At 41.5% G+C, this 18,832-nt stretch overlaps 1 protein-coding gene across 1 annotated transcript in view; it reads right to left on the bottom strand.

Annotated features, from left to right (window-relative positions):
• LOC133126282 (piezo-type mechanosensitive ion channel component 2-like) overlaps positions 1 to 18,832 on the bottom strand; it is a 127,154-nt gene that overhangs the window by 25,941 nt on the left and 82,381 nt on the right. Inside the window, exons 8-24 of the mRNA XM_061238321.1 lie at positions 15,823 to 15,991; positions 15,122 to 15,241; positions 13,793 to 13,925; positions 13,361 to 13,506; positions 12,583 to 12,813; positions 10,770 to 10,884; positions 10,000 to 10,196; positions 9,297 to 9,445; positions 8,892 to 9,065; positions 6,660 to 6,877; positions 4,757 to 4,917; positions 4,154 to 4,330; positions 3,180 to 3,302; positions 1,404 to 1,604; positions 917 to 1,121; positions 714 to 812; positions 264 to 429 (exon numbers count right to left, since the gene is read on the bottom strand). Of these exons, the coding sequence (XP_061094305.1) occupies positions 264 to 429; positions 714 to 812; positions 917 to 1,121; positions 1,404 to 1,604; positions 3,180 to 3,302; positions 4,154 to 4,330; positions 4,757 to 4,917; positions 6,660 to 6,877; positions 8,892 to 9,065; positions 9,297 to 9,445; positions 10,000 to 10,196; positions 10,770 to 10,884; positions 12,583 to 12,813; positions 13,361 to 13,506; positions 13,793 to 13,925; positions 15,122 to 15,241; positions 15,823 to 15,991 (2,784 nt within the window). The remainder of the gene's footprint in view (positions 1 to 263; positions 430 to 713; positions 813 to 916; positions 1,122 to 1,403; positions 1,605 to 3,179; positions 3,303 to 4,153; positions 4,331 to 4,756; positions 4,918 to 6,659; positions 6,878 to 8,891; positions 9,066 to 9,296; positions 9,446 to 9,999; positions 10,197 to 10,769; positions 10,885 to 12,582; positions 12,814 to 13,360; positions 13,507 to 13,792; positions 13,926 to 15,121; positions 15,242 to 15,822; positions 15,992 to 18,832) is intronic.

The raw sequence follows: 18,832 nt of genomic DNA on the forward strand, positions 1-18,832 counted from the left end.
TGTAATGACAAGTTATTGTCAAGATAGGCACCACATATCTTGCACAATACGACAGACAAATTACTGTCATCAATGTAGAAATGTAGAAAAAAATAAAGTTGAACACACCATGTTGAATCACAACTTGTTTGGCAGTTTTTTTTTCCCCTGCCCGATGCTCAATGGCCCAACGTGCATAATAGTAACCGAATAGTATTTTTAGTATTTGAGTACTGGTAGCTCCCACGGTTAATCGTTTATTCAGATATCCGTGGAGGCTTTACCTGCAGTGTATGAAGTCAGGGACAGGGTTGTGCCGGCTGAAGGAGGCAGCATCCAGGTCTCTGCAGATCTCCACATTGTCCCCGGCCAAGATGCGCACCGCCGCCTTGTTCTCGTCCTCGAAGATTTGCCTCTGCAAGGAGGCGCACAGCAGCAACATGAAGTCATCTGCAGGAGAGGGGAGACAAGAGGGGAGAACGATATCACCTCAGATGCCGCTTTGGGAGAAGCCTCATCTTTTCAACAAACACCTACACTTGGGGCTCCCAATTTTTTTTCAGGTGTGACACCAAATTCTTTAACAACACCCTTTAGCCTTGACTACATTGGTGATTTATCATGGCCTCTCATGCCTTATTGCTTTGTTATAGTCGAGTGGTTGTGATGTTGGATCTGTAGTAGCCTGCATTTGCATGGACACAAAATTATTAAATAATAAAACAAGGACTTACATAGGAGGAAAAGGGGGTTTGGCCTGGTGTGAAAATCAGGAAAGTAGAGCCACTTTATAACATTGGAGTCCATGGAGGACGGAAACCTCCACGGGTAGTCTGAAAAAAAAAAAAAAAAAGAGAATGAACCTCTCAAAAGATGGCCGCCTAAACATCACTGAGGTAAAAAGGTAGCACTAAACTGCAGTAAATGGAGGACCCACCTTTGCAGGCTGCTGGTGGGATGCCAATGCACACAAAGTACTGGAAGGTCAGCATGCAGGCTAGGAAGCAGCAGTATTTCGGCCAGATCTCCGCGATGGCCTTCCTCCTTCGCCGGTACATGACGGCGATCAAGCAGAGCGCGTGGAGCATCGCGTAGAAGTCCATTCGCTGGCCTATTACATTGACCGCCAACAGGAAGCACGTCTTCCGAAGACAGGAAGAGGAGACAGAGGAAGAGATGACGCGAACCACCATTGCATTGCATCTGTTTGTTTGATGGTGCAAATCAAGCATGAAATGACATTCCCCAGTAACAGAATAATAGTTCCCAATCTTTTGCTTTTGTGGTTACACGGTGAGGTTCTGTAAATATTTAACTAAGCCTCTGTTGAATTTCAATTGACCAAACCACAATTTGATTCAAGTTTAAAACAAAGAGCTGCTATTTCCACAGCAATGTAATAAGCCTTCTGATGGATGACCTACCTCTAGGCCAAACTTGTAAAAGAAGTAATTGATGAAGTATTTTGCGCAGTTCACAATGCCGTCGTCAAGGTGCAGTCTCGTGATATCATGAAAGATGGTCTTAGTGACAGGTGCTGTGAGGTTGTTTCTCAGCCGGTAGAACTCTTGGTGACGGTAAATGGTCACTTCAAAGGCCAAGATGGCCAACATCAACAGGTTGTTCTAAATGCAAATGAAAACAAGCAAAAGCAATTGGTGAAAGGAAGAGCAGACATACTGTATCGTTTCTGCTCTTAACTGTAGATATGCTTCACAGACTGTTGTGTAATGCCTCCCTTTGAGTAGTGGAAGAGTTCTATAATGTACTAGGACTTCTTGTGTTATATAGACATATACTTGTTGCGTAATGTGGGTCGGACTCAAGCAAATTATGTTTGCATGATCATTCTGGATAGTGTACATGGTTCAGATGTGATGTATACCAGAACAAAAATGCACACTCTGTACCAGTTAATGCAAGGCTCGGCATATTGTGAGGTGCAATGCAAGGCACAGCCTGGTACGTAACCAACAGCCATGCTTAATTCTCATGATATATTACAGGCTCCGATGCCTTCATTTTCTTCACTGGAAAAAAAGCATTTTTGAACCAAAGGATAATACATGCATCACTTTTGTTACACATGTACTCTTTAAAGGTACAATAGGTAAGACATTGTTACAAGACCATTGTAAATCCCTTCCTATCACTGAAAAAGGCTCACTGACATGTTGACTCACCCTCTGCTGTATAAACTTCATTACTCAGAAAAGTGACTGGGCTCATATTATTAACTAAAATAAATTGTTTAATGTTAGGCTGCATGTGCGTCAGGTGGAGACATAGAGGACAGGTGGATTTGCTGGGTATTTGAAAAATTGCCAGCAAAATACTTTAATTGCAGTTCTCAGGGTGCATGAAAGTACCTTTGTTAAGTGTTTAAGATTTAATTTAAAGCTATTCTGACATATTTAACTTAGGCTCTGCCTCATAAACGAGCTACTACTATAAATCAAATACTGCTGCTCTTTTTTCACAAGCCGCAGAACATGTGTAGCTAATCCATTGCTGCCAACTGACGTTCAGCCTCATTGCTGCCCCTCATTAATTATTTGTTGGTGACTATGCACTTGGTAAACAATGTCTTTAACTAAACTCCATGACAGGCAGAGTGAGAGTGGTCATTAATTCAGGGTTTCTCAGACCACACAACTTATCTTTGGCATTTAGCGTACTTTATATTTGCTCTATAAAAACCCCCTACAAACTCAGCTTCAGCTAAGATATTTATGACACAATTCCCATTATCAAAGCTAGGTGATAAGAATATATTCTTAACCATTATCTTGGTGTATTCGTGTTATTGCATTCATTTGCCCCCAGCAAGCTGATTCAATTTGTCGGCAAGTTGCCTCTGTAGGACACCTTCTTTTTGTCAATTCAATGCTTGTGGAACAGGAAAAATCCATTGTAAAATTATTTTACAATAATTTTATATTGATATCATTTCAACAATATTTTGACACTTGACTAGACACAGTGCTTTTATAGAGGATACTGGCATGGTTGGAATGCTTAATGCCTGATCAGCAAACAAGCATGAAATCACCCATTATGACAACGCTGGTATTCTATGGCACAGAATGCATATGGTTGTAACTGTATTGCATAGGATCTAAGGGTCTGTTATATGTTTTGCAGTTGTGTTGCGATATTTTTTTGTATGGTGCTGGGCTGCAGAGCAACCCGGGCCTCACCCTCAGGTTATCTAGAAGTGGGGAAAACTTTTTCAGGCCCACCCAGTTGGCTGGGTCCACTGGGTTGCTATACAGGAGTGACTTCTCCATATCGGACCTCTGTCCAGGTGAGTATGTTAGTGGCTGTGGAGAAAGGAGAGAAGTTCAGCTCTGAAGGCTCTGGCAGAGACACAAATAAAAACACTACCGAATGACAGAAACACCATCAGTGAATTTATGGCACATGGAAAGGGTAGGGCTGTAGACCTGGGACAAATATGTACTGTAATTGTTTTGTATTCAAATACTTCTCTGTGCTCAAATGATCTTGCCTGGTGCAGTTGAGTCAACCAAGAGGACCAGAAGGTGGGGCTTGTACTTTTGGAGATTATTTCTGAGGTTCCAATCATAGACTATAGAAAAATATGGACAAATTTGGTGATGTAACAGGCACGTGACATGGGCTTGTGAAAACTGTTTTGAAGCCTGGGAAGTGAAGTTTACCGGCGGCCTCATGTTAAACATGTTACATATGGAGCCAGAGACTGCGCAGTACGGAAGCTGATGCAGCTCCTCCACTAAGCGTGTGAGAGAGAGTGATGCAACCTGTGCCAGATTCATCCACAAAGTATTGCTGTACTGTCCTAATAACACAATAACTTAAAGAAAATCGGCACATGGGGAAGCGTTAGATGTCCCGTTGGGACTACATTTTCTTGTGGGTAAAAAATACTGGCTTCATATTTTGACCGCAATTGTACCATTGACTTTACATTGAAAACCGGTCTGAAGGACCTATACTGGAGTTAACCACAGTGGCGCTAGTGAGCAGCGTCTCACAGCATGACCAGGAAATCAGCTTTAAAAAAAAGCCGGGTTATGGCCACTCGGTTCCAATACACCAGACAAGCTCAGTATAGCATAGAAAAGTATTTGAATCAAAAACATCTGACCCTGGTCTGTACAGTGATGGGAACAGCAGCAGACATACGCACCATTGAGCAGTTTTTGGAGTAGGACACGGGCTGGATGGAAGCCAGCTGGTACAACATTTTGCAGACGATGATAATGCAGGTCCAGACCGTGCACACGCTGGAGGCTAAGGGGCGAAACTGGCTGAATGGGAGGGCAAAGGCCCAACTCACCAAGAAGACATAATTGAACAGGGACACCTGTGTCACAAAAGACAAAAGCAGCAACATGGTCAGTTTTCATACTTTCGGGTCTGCCACGTGCCAATTGTTGCCGTAAACAACAGCTAGCTACAGGATGCTCAAAATATGTCCCTCGGGGGGAGGCGTACAACCGTAATTTACTTAACAGATGCCGTTTGTGGATTTCACGACGAACATTTTAAAGCTAAGTGCTAAGGTAGTTATTTACAGAAGCAGTTCACGTGGTAAATATCCTGCTCAGGTTACAACGACATTGACATAATCTTGGTTTACAGGCCCTGTTCCTTAAGCAATGCAGCGCAGGTAATTATCATCACCTAAGGCTACTGTAAGTATTCCTGTTTGTTCTACAACTCAATTCCCAAGCTTGACTCTTTCTCTGATTCATGGTAGTAAGATCACGGGCCCGAGGGAAGCTCTGACCTCTTTGACAGACACCCAGATGATGTAGGAAGACACGATTTTGATGATGTGCAGCTCCAGAAGCCACCAGATGAAGAGCTGCAGCTGGTGGAAGTATTCCAAAAACTTCAGGAACAGCACTGTCAGGCGATCTACTACAAGGTGCCATTTGTTCTTCAGATCTGAAAAACCCCATCCGAAAACAGCGTGATCGCCTAATTCCACAGTGAAACACTCATATAAAATAATATATCTGTTTTCAACAGAGAAACTCTTAAGCTTGTTTGACTGTAAACTGTATGGATGCAAAATATTTTCGATACATACACACTAAGTGGGACTTAGTGCAGGACATTTGTGCAATTTTATTATACTGGAGGAAGGGGGAGGTGTTGATTTAAGACAACCTGCTGACTTCATTGTTGTTAATTAAATTAAAGCTAATGACAATTCTGACAGCTGCCACTAGGGGCAGACAATACATTTAAATGATAGTGAACCGGGACACTTCTACACCAGAGATAATCAGAGATCAGAGATAGAATATGTAACATATATGAACCTATGTGAACTCTCTTCTTGCTTTGTTAAAATGGTAGTAATATTCTATGCTATTCTGGACAGGTAATTGTTTAATTGATTAGTAAGGTGATTGTTTAACTTACTAGTTTAAACACAATCCTTCACAATCAATTACATTCCTGTATTAATCATTATTAAAAAGCAACTCAAAGAAATGTCTTTGATCTTGTAACATTCAGTAAATAACCTAATACATAGGCATGAATGCCTGAGTTTTGAAAAGCCTGTCTGTTACTTGGGCATGATTTGTTTATGCAACTAATCCTATTTCTCTGCATCAAAGCAATTTAGAAATTAGAGTGAGAGAACATGTTAGTGCTATGTGGTCATTTATAGACAGACCACTGGGTGTAAACACACTGGTTAACAAAGCTCCATTAGGTTACTAACTGGACCGATCAAGGGCAATTATTCTGACTAAACCCTTTGTGCTCAGCATACATGTGACCACAGTGAGTGTTCTCTTAGTGATAACACTTCAGCAGATCGAGATATCTCTACGTGTGAGCGCAGTGAAAAATGTCTGTGTTCAGAGTATGTGATAACCTCAGAACATAAGAATGTCTGATGATGAGAGTAGGCCATATAGCCCGTCTAGGCTTGCATTTCGTGGTGAGCTCAGCAAGAAATCTCAGCATTCAGTTCATTTGACAATGTGTGTGAGCAGCACAAAAAGAGAGCCTGTTCAGTCACTGGGCCTAAGGGGACTATGAGAAAACTACAAAGAACCGAGCCCTTCCTCACCACTGCCCTGAATCCTGTTTGCTCAGCCAAGCAGTCTAGACACTTTTGATTCAGAACTGCTTGACTTCCTGTTCTGCCGTCTTGGTCTGATAAAAAAGATAATTCAGAATTCGGTTTTTCTCTGGATGTTTTATACCCCAGATCAGTGGCAGCAACATGGGGCATCTTTCTGGGGCTAAGGCACCATAAAGAATACCCTTATTTTCACTGTAGCTGCAGTGCCCCTAAGGGGGAACGAAAGTCTGTTTTCATTTTCCCTCAATAGGGCATTCCTACGTTCGTGGATATTTGCCCATTCCAAGGTATATCTATTTCATGCGTAGTCCTGATCCAGCTTTTCATGTTCGGAGTTGTTGAATTTTAACCAGGCAGGACCTGGGGATCTCCAACCACAAATAATGAACTTCATGCATGGTTCGAACAGAGGGCTAAAGTGAACATCGAACTATAAAGTGTTTATTTTGTATGAGTGTTTTTTCTACAGATATGAGGTTTGGATTGAAATGGATATACTGCTTAAGGTTTGTTGTTGTTAGAAGCAAGAAATGCAGAGAGATTTAACAGGAGAACCCTGGGTCTACCTGCCTTCCTCAGGTACCTGAGCTCTGGGTGGTGGTGGGTGGCTCCGTGGGGACTCCACTGGTCTTCGTGCCCTCTTCTGGTGCCTCCTTCTCAATCTTCTTCTCCACACCAGCATCCAATAGCACTTTGTCCCCCTCCTCCTCCTCTTCCTCCTCCTCCTTTTCTTTCTTAACCGAGCCCAGTGTTGCATTGATCATGGTGATGTCAGCCAGGCTGCCATCCTGGTTTACCAGCCTGGAGATACATTGGCCAGGTTTCAGGCTCTGAGCAACCCCCAAACCATTCTCCCTCCCACCCCACCCTCTCACCCAGCAGGGTAACCTGCAGCAAGCAAGCCTAGGAACATTATTGTGTCCTTCAATATTGTGTGCGGTATGTTTTAACTTCTTTCAATGCATAGCAAATAAGCAATGCACAAACCGCTGCAATATTTTTTAGCGAGAGTAAAAATGTAAGAGTAAGAGGAAAAGGGGATATTGGTACTTAAACTTGACATCTCCTCCTGAGATGGAAGGAAATGAGTCAGAGTTTAAGGTCAGGAAGCATGAAATGGCAGCATACTCTATCAAGGCAGGCATTTCATGTCTTCGTGTCAGTAAGACTTACTCATTCTGAAGGACGGGTATTTTTGGCTTGATGCTGCTCAAACAGCAATTGAGAGGAAGAAGGAATAAAAAAGGAGAACATAGCACACAGGTCAAACAGGATTTAATCTAAAGGCTCTCTCTCGAGAGATGAGCTTCTGATCCTACATGATTAAAAGGGAGAATGACAACAAGAGGAGTAGGAAACTACCCTGAAGAGGATTCTTCTGTAAATGGGAACTTGTACTCATGGCATGCTTGTGAGTGTTTAAAGATCTCTGGAATCGGGATTTGGAATGGGAATAATCAATTGGGGATGTTTCACCCAAAAATAGTCATTGGAGGAAAACATATTTTTGAATACAAAAATGGGTGCAAAAAACAGTCATACTCACAGTGCCCTGAAATTCAGCCTTGACTGGATTTTACCAGTCTTAATGTAACCACCCACGCACACATACACACACACACAGAGAACCATAGACACACAGCTGCTCCTTCAAAACCCATATGTTGACACAATCCATACAGAGATGAGAAGCACAGAAAGGCAGGCTCCTTACAGCATTAATGGGAGGTCAGAAAGCAAGCGAGTACCCACCTATTCACGATCACATAAACACGACCATTGACTTTGGCATGGCTGTGCGAGATGGGAAATGGAGAAGGATGGAGAAGAAGAAGAAATGAGAGATAGGAGGATGTTAAAGAGAGTTCAAGAAGAAGGCAGACAGACCCAGTGGTCAGAAGAAGACAAGCAGCGGACATGCTGGGTGGTATTCGCATGTGTTCAGGGTGTCTTCACAAGACACTGAAACTTTTTATTCCAATTACTGGGTGTGACGGTTTTCTAAATGAACACCAGAGGTGAAATATATCCGCTACATTGGTTATATGCCACAACAGAGTCATTCATTAAACCATCCCTGCACCCCAGACGGAGTAATTTCAGGATGGCATTATAAAAGCTGTATGTTAGCCACTGGCTCACATGTTCACAACATTAATAAGACATCTGCAAAGGCCATGAATTATTGTGGATGAGATAAAGAGGAATACGCTAAGGGGAGGGTACAGCGAAATGGTGAAGAATGAAAGGGACAAGGGGATGGATGGAATGTAATAATATTTACAGGATATCTGAAGCCACAGAGTACCTTCCTCTTCAAGCTATTGTTTTCCATCTCTCTACGACTGTAACCAGAACAACTGTTCCAATTCAACAATGCCGGACATTTTATAAATGATAACCATGTTGTTATTCGTATCTTCCCACATCATATCCAGAGTGATGTATGACACCAACGCCAAATCAGTTACGTATATGCAACAGTAGAGTGTAAAGAAATCTGATTTATCATTTAAACATGAGGAGCACTGGGTGTATTTAAAACACTGTTCAAGCATAATCTTGCTTCTGATGGCATAATTTTCTAAGCATAGTCTGAAAAACTAAAAATGTAAACTGGTTAGCAATTCAGCTATTACAGTATATGGGAATAATAGCTGAATTGCTAACTATTTTAGATTACAGTTACATCCATCAGAAGGAGGATTATACTCTGCATACACAATAATATACAGTGTTTTAAAGACACCCCCTGCCCTTGGACACATCCTTAGATCAGAACCCCTTTCAGAGCTTAGGCAGGACTAGAACTGACCTATAAATGGTACTCTCGTGCTTGGCCACCACAGCCTTGAGGTCCGTGAGCTGGAGGAATCGCTCGTGGAAGTAGTGCAGGTGGAGGATGCACACCAGCAGGAAGGAAGTGGGGATGAAGATCCTGGTAAAGAGTGCTGGCACTGAGAACTTCTCCAATCCCAGGTCCTGCAACCTGTAAGGGCGGTCAGAGAGACATCCACACTGTATTACTAATTGAACAGAGGTTTGTAACAATCTATACAGTGACAGTTTATGCACTTCAATCACCTTTCATGTTAATGAAAAAGTGATGGGAAAATATAGTATATTGTGCAAATAATCAGACACTACCGCATAACCCCAGAACAACATAATCTCTTGTCAGTAGATGCATGTAGGCATGAATGGAGAGGGTATAACTCACTCTTCTTTATCCATTCCAGTCATATTTGACCACACGTGTACAGAAGACTCAAACTGGAAGGTGTAGACAAGTATGAGGACCAACATTGTGTAAACGACTACTGACATCCAGAAGTATTTCAGGATCCTTCTCCACCATTCATAGTGCACCTAGGAAATTAAAAAAAGAAATGCTGATGAAAACGAGCGACATTTCCTGAATGTTACAAAATAAGACACAAAGGACTAACAAAATAACAACAAAATTCCAGTTCAATTCAATAAATAAGTCCCATCATTTTGTTGTTTTGAATTATGTGCCGTCATAGCAACCAGTGAGTTGTGAAAGACAGTAAAATACAGTAAAAATTTAAAACTGCTTTGATTTGATTCAGATATTGCATTGTAATCAAACAGGATCTCTTAGATCATGTTAGCCACAGCTCTGACTCATCTGAGACAACTGGTGGACTGACAGGACAGAAAACAAATTAATTGTATGTACTGTATGCCTCCAGCACTGGAATTAAACAGTGCACGTATCGAGTAGAAACCTTACACAGTGGCACATGATAGCTAAACACACTGACCATGTTGGATGTTAGTTATTTGATACACACTATAGATATATACTGTACATATAATTCCAGGGACCAAATATACTCTGATACATTTTGCTGTGTAGTAAAAGTTTGACAATTGCAACAGACACTTGAAGAGCACACCTGATACAATGCCACACAGAAGAGGAAGAGCATCATGTAGATGATCTTGTACATGACGATTCTGCCCTCGAAGCTGACGAAGAAGAACATTCCCCCACAGATGTAGATCCAGTACTTGACAAACATGGCCATCACCATATTCCCCAGGACCTGTACCATATCCTTCTCACCGCCATCTTCGTCATCTTCCTCCTCCTCTATTAAAAAATCAAAAGATTTTCAAATCTTTGAAATACTAAAATAGTAGATCCTTTACATATTATTCAAAATGTCAGGTCAGGTGATACATACTGTACAAGATTTTGTAATGTATTTACAGGCAGACAAGTTGTGTGCAAGTGTGACTGCCTTCCTCTGATCCACTGAAGTTTTCTTTCCCAGAACAATAAACATTGATTCAATAAAACTTCAGTTGCTTGGACCAAAGCCGGAAAAATGATACATAAACATTATAATAATTCAAGACAAACAATGAAGTTTATTTATCCTAGGTGTCTGGGAAATATTTCCCTTGACAAAGGATAACACGATTCCAAATTGTGTGCTCTTACAACACAAAATATCTTACATAAGTGAACCAAGTTTCACGTCACTGGCCGTAAATGAACTACTGCACCACATTCTGGATTCCCTGCTATGCCCACTAGCAGACAGGCAAACGCCAATCAATCAACCCACGGGGAACCTGGCCAAATGTATTGTCAATCAGGTGGCAGGAAGCGGTGTTGGACTTCCCTGCAGTGTTTCAGATGGGTCCCCTGAGGCCTCACCCTTCCTGTGGGCATCCACCTTGACGCCGGAGAGCTCGGCCTCCTCCCTTAGCCTCTCCCGCCTCTCGGTTAGCGCCTGTCTCAGCAGCAGCCAGAAACTCAGGAGACACAGTATCTGCACACACAGGGCAGCATTCCACACTCAGCAACCCACATACCGGGCATTCCACACGCAACCATACTTTACTTTACGTATTACAACCTTTTTCGTGTTTAAATATGTCTCTCCTCGACAGGCTGCAACCGCTTTTTCCATGTCCTGGCTCACATATCCTCAGGAAAGACATTGGCAGTCAAATCAAATCAAATTAGAGTGACTGTAAAGGTACATGCATCTGTGATGGCTTCATACTACATTGTATGGCGTTATTAGGGTGTGCGTTAAGCATTAGCAACAGTGGAGATATTAATTGTTTTGCAATAACGACTTTTCCTTTGTTAGACATTTCAACTTTTCCTATTTATTTATTACCACACTCTGAGCTATTGGGTCCAGGTCATTTATGACCTCAAGGATTCCCTGACCAAATAGGTGATAAATGTTTTAGTCTCATTGCCTATCTCATCCCATAGTTTCATGAGATTTGTATGGTGCTGCAGTGGATAACACCGTTCTTACAACAGAAATGCTCTGCGTTTGATTCCTGACTGGGACCTCTTTCCTTAAATGTGTATTTTACTATTTTTTTGCTTCCTTCTGCAATACAATTTGTTGTTTTCAGCACAGTTTTTATGCCTGAAATGTGTGTTAGTGTAGTTATTGACATTACTTTGAATAGATATTTGGTGGATTTGTAGATGTCTCTATGATAATGTATTGTTATTTCAACTATTCCCTGGGACTGCAGATGGAAATTATCTAGTAGCTAAAATCTGGTGTAAAGCATCTCCTCTCATTTACTGAGATGAATGTTTTTTGTACATGGTCCCTGACAAATAAACTATAAACAAATAATAAACAAACTTTACAGTGACTTTAAATAAGCGGAGGCAGTGGGGCACGACGGTTAAGGAAGTGGGCTTGAAAGCCCAGATTCAGACTCTAGGCTGGATTCCCAGGTGGGGCACTGCTGTTGTGCCCTAGAGGAAGGTACTTAACTTCCTTCAGTAAATATCCAGCTGTATAAATTAATTGCTTGTAAAGAATGCAAGCTGTGTAAGCCTGCTAAATGCCTGAAATGTCATGTAATAGTTTGAGGTGGAACATAAACAAATGAACCTCAGAGTAGATGTTGTATCAGCTTATACTTCAGTCAGTGCTAGTTCTTTGTACAATACACGCACATCACTCCTCCCTTACAAAACACCTGAGATTTGTAGCACTGATGGTGTTTGGTTTCAGATAGCTCAGAGGTGTATAAACTAGTTAATTCAGTTTTTAACATGGTTCAACTTTGAATGTATTTATTCACATTAAAAGGCACATAAAAACAGAAACTAGCAAGGTACTAGAATATTGTTTTTCAATATAGGCGCAGCATTATCAAGTGAATACAGAAATGTCTAAATGACTGATTGTACAATCTTAGCTGAGGCACCATGAAATATTTCCTTAATTTACCTCAATCAAGAATTGATTGCTATATAATTGTTAATTTTGAAAAGTTAAAAACTTAATCACTAAACAGGCAGTGAAAATGCATTAGAGACTCATAAAAGTCTGATTGATGTTACAGTTGAATCATGGGCTCCGAATCCTTGCGGACACAAATTTATAGTGATTGTGTGTGTGTTAAGTTGCTCAACAAAAAAAAAAAGATTTTGGTTGAGTAAACACTCGACTGTCGAGACTCGGAATTGAGAAGTGACCCACCTTCGACCCCAGCTCCCGAAAGGGCACCTCTTTTATGAGGAAGAACCCTGGGACAGCCGTCATGAGCTGGAAGCTCCAGATGTACTGCAGGATCAGCAGCAGGTTCCCATACAGCACCATGAACGGGGACGTGAGCATGGCGTACTTCCTCCGGTCCCTCACCATCCACAGCGTGCACGACCATATCAGAAACACAAAGGTCAGCCAGCTGACGTAGGTGATGCTCCAAGCCTGCGAACAGAGGAACGTCTGAGGACAAAATCTACCGCACTGGGGCAAGTACCATGAGCAGAATCTTAGTGGAATGATCTATGTCCGTTTTGTAGGAGAGCAACCATTAATACATTCCCATTCATCATCAAATAAATAAGAAAATTAATCTCAAGCTGGGCACTTGACAGCATTCACCCACTTTTAACCTAGAAATTGAAATAGTATCTGAGAGCAGTTATTTCAGAGTTCAGCTCATTACACCTCTAAACCTACAGAGTGGTGAAAAGTATCCTCCAAATTACAAGAAACTGAATGCGTCTAGCGTCGAAATTCATAATGGGCGACCTTCCAAAACTTCACCCTGAGAGGGGCTTAGAGGTGCCGATTGAGCGAGGCTGCGGAATGGCGGACGGAGAGGGGACTCTTCACACATGGTTCCCATTACACAGAGGCACAATGATGGCTTTAACCTGTCACCGCTAATGACTACATCGGGCCCCCTCCGCGGGGGCAGGAGGGCGAGGGGTGACTCGGCGCTCCTGAAAGGAGCTCCTGTTTCACTCACCATCATGGCGATCAAAGCACAGATGTAGCTTTGCTTCATGACGAATCTGAACACCGTGACTAAAGTGCTCGCTCTGGCGCTCTCCGCTGCCTCCGAGATCTCGTCGCGATCTTCGGCGACCTCGTAGACACTGTCGTCCTTCTTCCCTGCTGGGGTGGGAGGGGGGGTGGAAGGGAACCGGGGTGGGGGGGTGGGGTAGGTGGAAGGGAACCGGGGTGGGGGGGTGGGGTAGGTGGAAGGTTAGCGTTGCAAGCCTTCAGATGAATGAAAATCACCCAATTCATAAACCGCAGCCTTGAAAGTCTAGACCTTCTTTTTTTTCACACTCTTGGTAACTTCTACTAACAGCTTATTTCCCAGAAGTGTTGTTCTTCACCCAGTGCTGAAACACGTGGGTATTTTTATGATGTTTGGAGAGCGGGTGAGACTCACCTGACTCCCTGTCTCCGTGGTCCATTTTGTACTGCGGTGTGGAGTACAGATTCAGCCCTAAAGGCCCATTTTCGCTGTTGGGCGTGGAGGGGGTAAAGTCCAAAGGGGTTCCGTTGGAGGTCACCACCAACACCTGGAGTACAGAACACTCATGAGCCGGCCAAGCCCACAGAGAATGCAACCATCAAATGGCTAACTTTTGCCATTTACTGGCCAATTTCTGTTCATATCAAGCTACAGAAAGACATCTGTAAAATAACAAAGTTAAATGCTGAATACACCACTGAATGATGAGAGCCAATTTCAATTTTGAAGCACTTGTTGTACAGACAGAAAACTAAGCAAATTAATTTGTATTATTATTTATCACTTTTTAACCATCCATACTTTTCTTATTACTGTCATTTAATTACATAGCGGGCAGCCTTATCTAGAGTGAGTAATAATGGCAACAATGTACAATGTTTGTTTCAGTAGCAGTGATCAAATTAACCAGCAATCTAAGTAATGAATAACAAGAGCCATGCTATTCAAACAAGCATAATATTGGATTGAAAAATTGTGTACTAACTTCAGAGGTCCCGTAGCCATCTTGAGTTGACAGAAACTGCAAAGGAACATAAGGTGGATTATTGATAGACATGGTACGCAGTATTGTCCTTGATAAGCAGGGACAAAGCAACAGGGCGCTGCTTCATGAAGTCCCCATCACTCTTGAGAACCGCAAGACTAAAGGCACTTTAGCATTTCATGTTAGTGGAACTCTGTTGCTGTTCTGGGAATGGAGTTCTTGTGATAGGCTGAGCATAGCTGGGGCATGTCCAGTGAGATACATAGCCCTGTTACTGCCCTTCGAGAGAGATAACTGTAGAATAAATGAATAAATCACAGTAGACTGAATTACCTGTGGTCACATACTCCAGTACAACTGAATGCACCAGGTTTAATAGTGAGTTCCACTACACCAGGAAATAACACCAAACCTTTTTTCTGGATTTCATTCATATTTGTATACTCTGAAATACATTTTAGATTATTCAGTCCTAAATGTCAATATTAATTTACACTGTACACAACCCTTGCACCATATACAATACATTCCTTTCAGTGTTAAACAGCCAAATATAACCAAAATGTAAAAAATATTCAAGCACTTAACTCACAGTATGGTCTTCAGAGTTTATGTAACTCTGTTTATTGAATAGCGCTTAGCATTACAATGTGTTTCATTGAGCCTTTGATTTCTTTGAAAGTAAAATGGAAATAGAATGCCTAGAAATGTAATCTGTGCTGCTCAAAGGAGTGGAGAAACAGAAAGCAGACGCTTACGTTTCGTTCGTCTGTGCCGTAGTTTGACTGTGTCCACATATCACACTTCTTCTCTGCCATGTCCTCTGTATCGCTGCAAACAGATTTCTCTCCCATGCCCCCATCTTTTTCCTCCGACACCTAGGAAACGCACACACACCACAGCTTAGCCACTGGGACAGCAACCTTTTGCACTGCTCTGTTCCACTAACAGTTCCCTCACCAGACAATTCCCAACAAATGAACGAACCAATAACAAATCCACACTTTCCCATGAAGTTTTCCTTAGAACGACTCACAGCTCTTTACTACAATTCCTTAATAGTGCATGTATATATAAGTATAAGTATGTAAGAGGCTACTCTTGCTTATATACACGTACTAGTGAACGTATTGACACAAAGTGACTGAACACATAAACGCATTTTCAGAGTCATCAAAAGTATGACAGGGAAATGCACAGTGTATCACTGTTTAATTTAACAGACAACCAGCCACAATCAATCAATTTATACAATCACAACCTGGAATGACAGCATATCAGCATTACACATAGCGATACATTATTCATAATATCTCATTTTATTAGGGTATACAATTCCACAGTGACACATTTGGCATGCTTGTTTACAGGAAAAATAAGGACTTGTCTAAACTATCATTAATGCTACTTATCAAATAGAATTGATCAGAATAAGATAGAAGAAGAACTCAATGCTTACAGTGGTGATGGGTTCCTGGAGCCACAGCCGAATGAGGGTGGCAAGGGTGTAGTACAGAACCAAGAGCATGATGGGATTGACAAAGTGGAACCACTTCAGTTCAGTGTTGACGATAAACTTCCACGTGCATGAGCAGTCACTTAATACGACGGACGACATGCCAAATAAGCTGTGAGAGGAAAGGTAAATGACACATTTTAAGACCATAAATGTCAAGGCAGAATATACTGTACTTCATTGATAAAAACTAATTTTCAACTGAATGCCTCCTTGGACCTTTCTGTGAATGCAGTCACATGTAATAATGTAACAGTAAAAACAAAATATCTATTACTGAAAGAGGACAATTCCAGACTTCACAAATTTCATAACATAATAACACATGTCTCTAATTTCCATGTCTGCCATCCCTTGTAGATGTATTCCAATAACTAAGTTACACAAAATAACTATATGAACGATGAACTGAGCCAAGCAATTCCTAAAAGAAAACAGATGAGAATGTATGTACTTAAAGTAACAACGCAACCCACAGAAGTAACTGAATAGGCCCTCAAAAGCAACCTAATATGCTCTTGCAGAAACTGAGCAAGCCATGGCTGTAACTGGGTAGGGTCCTCAAAAGAAGTGATTAGACCCTAAACTCTCATTCTCCTTTGACCAAAACTATATTGAATTAGTTTTTTTCAGCTATACATTCTCATTTATGTTTCAGGTATTTTTGTGATTATCCCACAATATGTGAATGGTGGGAGAGCGCTGGGTCATTTTAACAGTACAAACACCAGACTGCATTTCTTCTGTAATGTGAAACATGACCAAGTTCATGGGTACAGTCCTTAGACAGCATGCAGTGCATCACAAACTTGATTTCATTTGAAGTCGCATTAAAAATCTCCTCTTCAAACTGAATGCAATGAAGCATTAAAGCACATCCACAATATGTCTACACCACACAGTGACAAAGCTGTAGGGGTTCACTGATCCTCAGCTATCTGGAGGGATCATGTCATGTCAGCCCATCAGGGTGGTATCAGCACCAGCAAAAAGGCATTACACTTGTCCTGCAGAAGATTTGCTTCTGGGTGGCGTAAATGCCCTGGAGAAAGATATTGGTTTTTAACTGCAAGGCCTGCGGTTTAATGGTTTTGAAAGCTGAAAGATGAGGGGACTACAAGTGAGCATAAATACCAAATGGCTTGGAACCTTGGGACCGTTCAGCAGTTTTTCAGAACTTCATTTCCTGTCTCTGCATGCTTAATTCCTTCTTGATGGCAACATATACTGTAGTTACAAACCCGTAATATTATTCTGGTCATAAGCACTGACTTGAACCATTCTTCATTGGTTTTGTTGTTAAGGTCATTTTTTATTTTGTTCTATTTAAGCATTTAAATGCACAACGGATGAGAATGGAAATCATTCAACATTTTGCACCTATATGAGGTTGGTACTTTGACAAAGATATTCTTTGAGAAAAGAACATGCATTAGAAACGTAATAGCATTTAGCATAGTATAGTAGTAATAGATCACCTTCACGTTTGTTACACTTTTGTTTTATGCCGAACTCTGTAGCGGAGGGTGGGAGAATCACTTTTATTTGGTTCCCTAGACATTAAAAATGAATCAGGCACCTTTGTGTGAGTAATGCATTAGGTGATTAGCTGTCAGGTCCCAAGAATTCATCGCTACTCAATATCGATTTCAGCTTGTGTGAGGATCAAAGATACCGCATTCTTTCAGAAGCTAAGTGGCCTGACCTATGCGAGAACTCAATCAGTGAAGCTGGTGGCAGCTCCCTGCAAAGCTACACACCCTCACACAGGCTGCTGTAAAAAGTGCTACTGCCGGGAGTATGTTGTTCAAGGTTCCACTGAACCGCAGTGAAATTATTACACCCTATATAGGGTCCGTCTCAGTTTCATTCTATTAAACCTTCTAAGATTTAAGGCCTGCATACTGTACCTGTACAAAAGCAAAACTCTGTCACTTGAGAAGAAGTTCAATTGAACCCTCCAGTGTGCACCCAGTAACCAATGACAGAAATGGTCTGTGTCCTATTATAAATCTAGCATACCAACAGTGTGACATTATCCCTTGGCTAGTTCCCATGGTGCAAATTCCAAGATGGCTGCAGAGTTTACAGATGGCTACACTATAAAACCCATATGCAAATGCAGGTTAATTTAGTTATCAAAAGTTATCAACTGTTATTGCTTACTTTGTCATTAAGTATATTTTCAATGTCTAAATAACATAATAACACAATAACATACAACACTGTTATTTTATTATATCAAGATGTTCACACACAATTTTACTTTAAGAAGAAGAGAGCAGCAGTTTACAATGGCCAATACAGTCCCTGCACCTGGGAATGAACAGCAGACTGATCATGTGACCTCACTATTGTGATTACAGGCAGGAAATGGAACGGTTCAGCTTTCTCACTCAACACCTGCATAAACCAAGGCCATCCCTGTCAGCAGCTGTACTGCGGTCTCCCGTCTGGAAAAGCAACGCTGTCCAAAAGGAGCTGGTACCCTACGTCATAAATGCGTCAAAAACAGCAATTTCCTTCTCATTTTAAGGCTGCTGCACAAAATTATTAAACAGCAGTTCTGTTGCAGTACACATTTTCTGTGTGTATACCTGATCACGGTCCTTTATTAATTATCCTTAAAGTGAGAAGGAACTTGCCTTCCTTCCAGTGGATTGGGTACAAAATCTAAAAACAGATCCACCAAATTATTTATTCCCTGGAACCGAAAATTACACTTATTTACACATATGGTCTACAAGCCCTGCCAAAACAACTAATGCAGACATGATGTGAGTACATACATCAAAGTATAACATGGTAATGCACAAAGGCAGCTGTATGTGTAAGGTAAAGTAAGAATCTCTATTTTTCGATGTTTATGCTTTTGTATATGGACAGTTCACGGTAGAGGAGTGCTGAGTACCAAAACCGTGATTCACAACTGCACACAATACTGTAAATGTGC

This window comes from Conger conger, chromosome 4, assembly GCF_963514075.1.
Source record: "Conger conger chromosome 4, fConCon1.1, whole genome shotgun sequence".
Classification (NCBI taxonomy): Eukaryota; Metazoa; Chordata; class Actinopteri; order Anguilliformes; family Congridae; genus Conger; species Conger conger.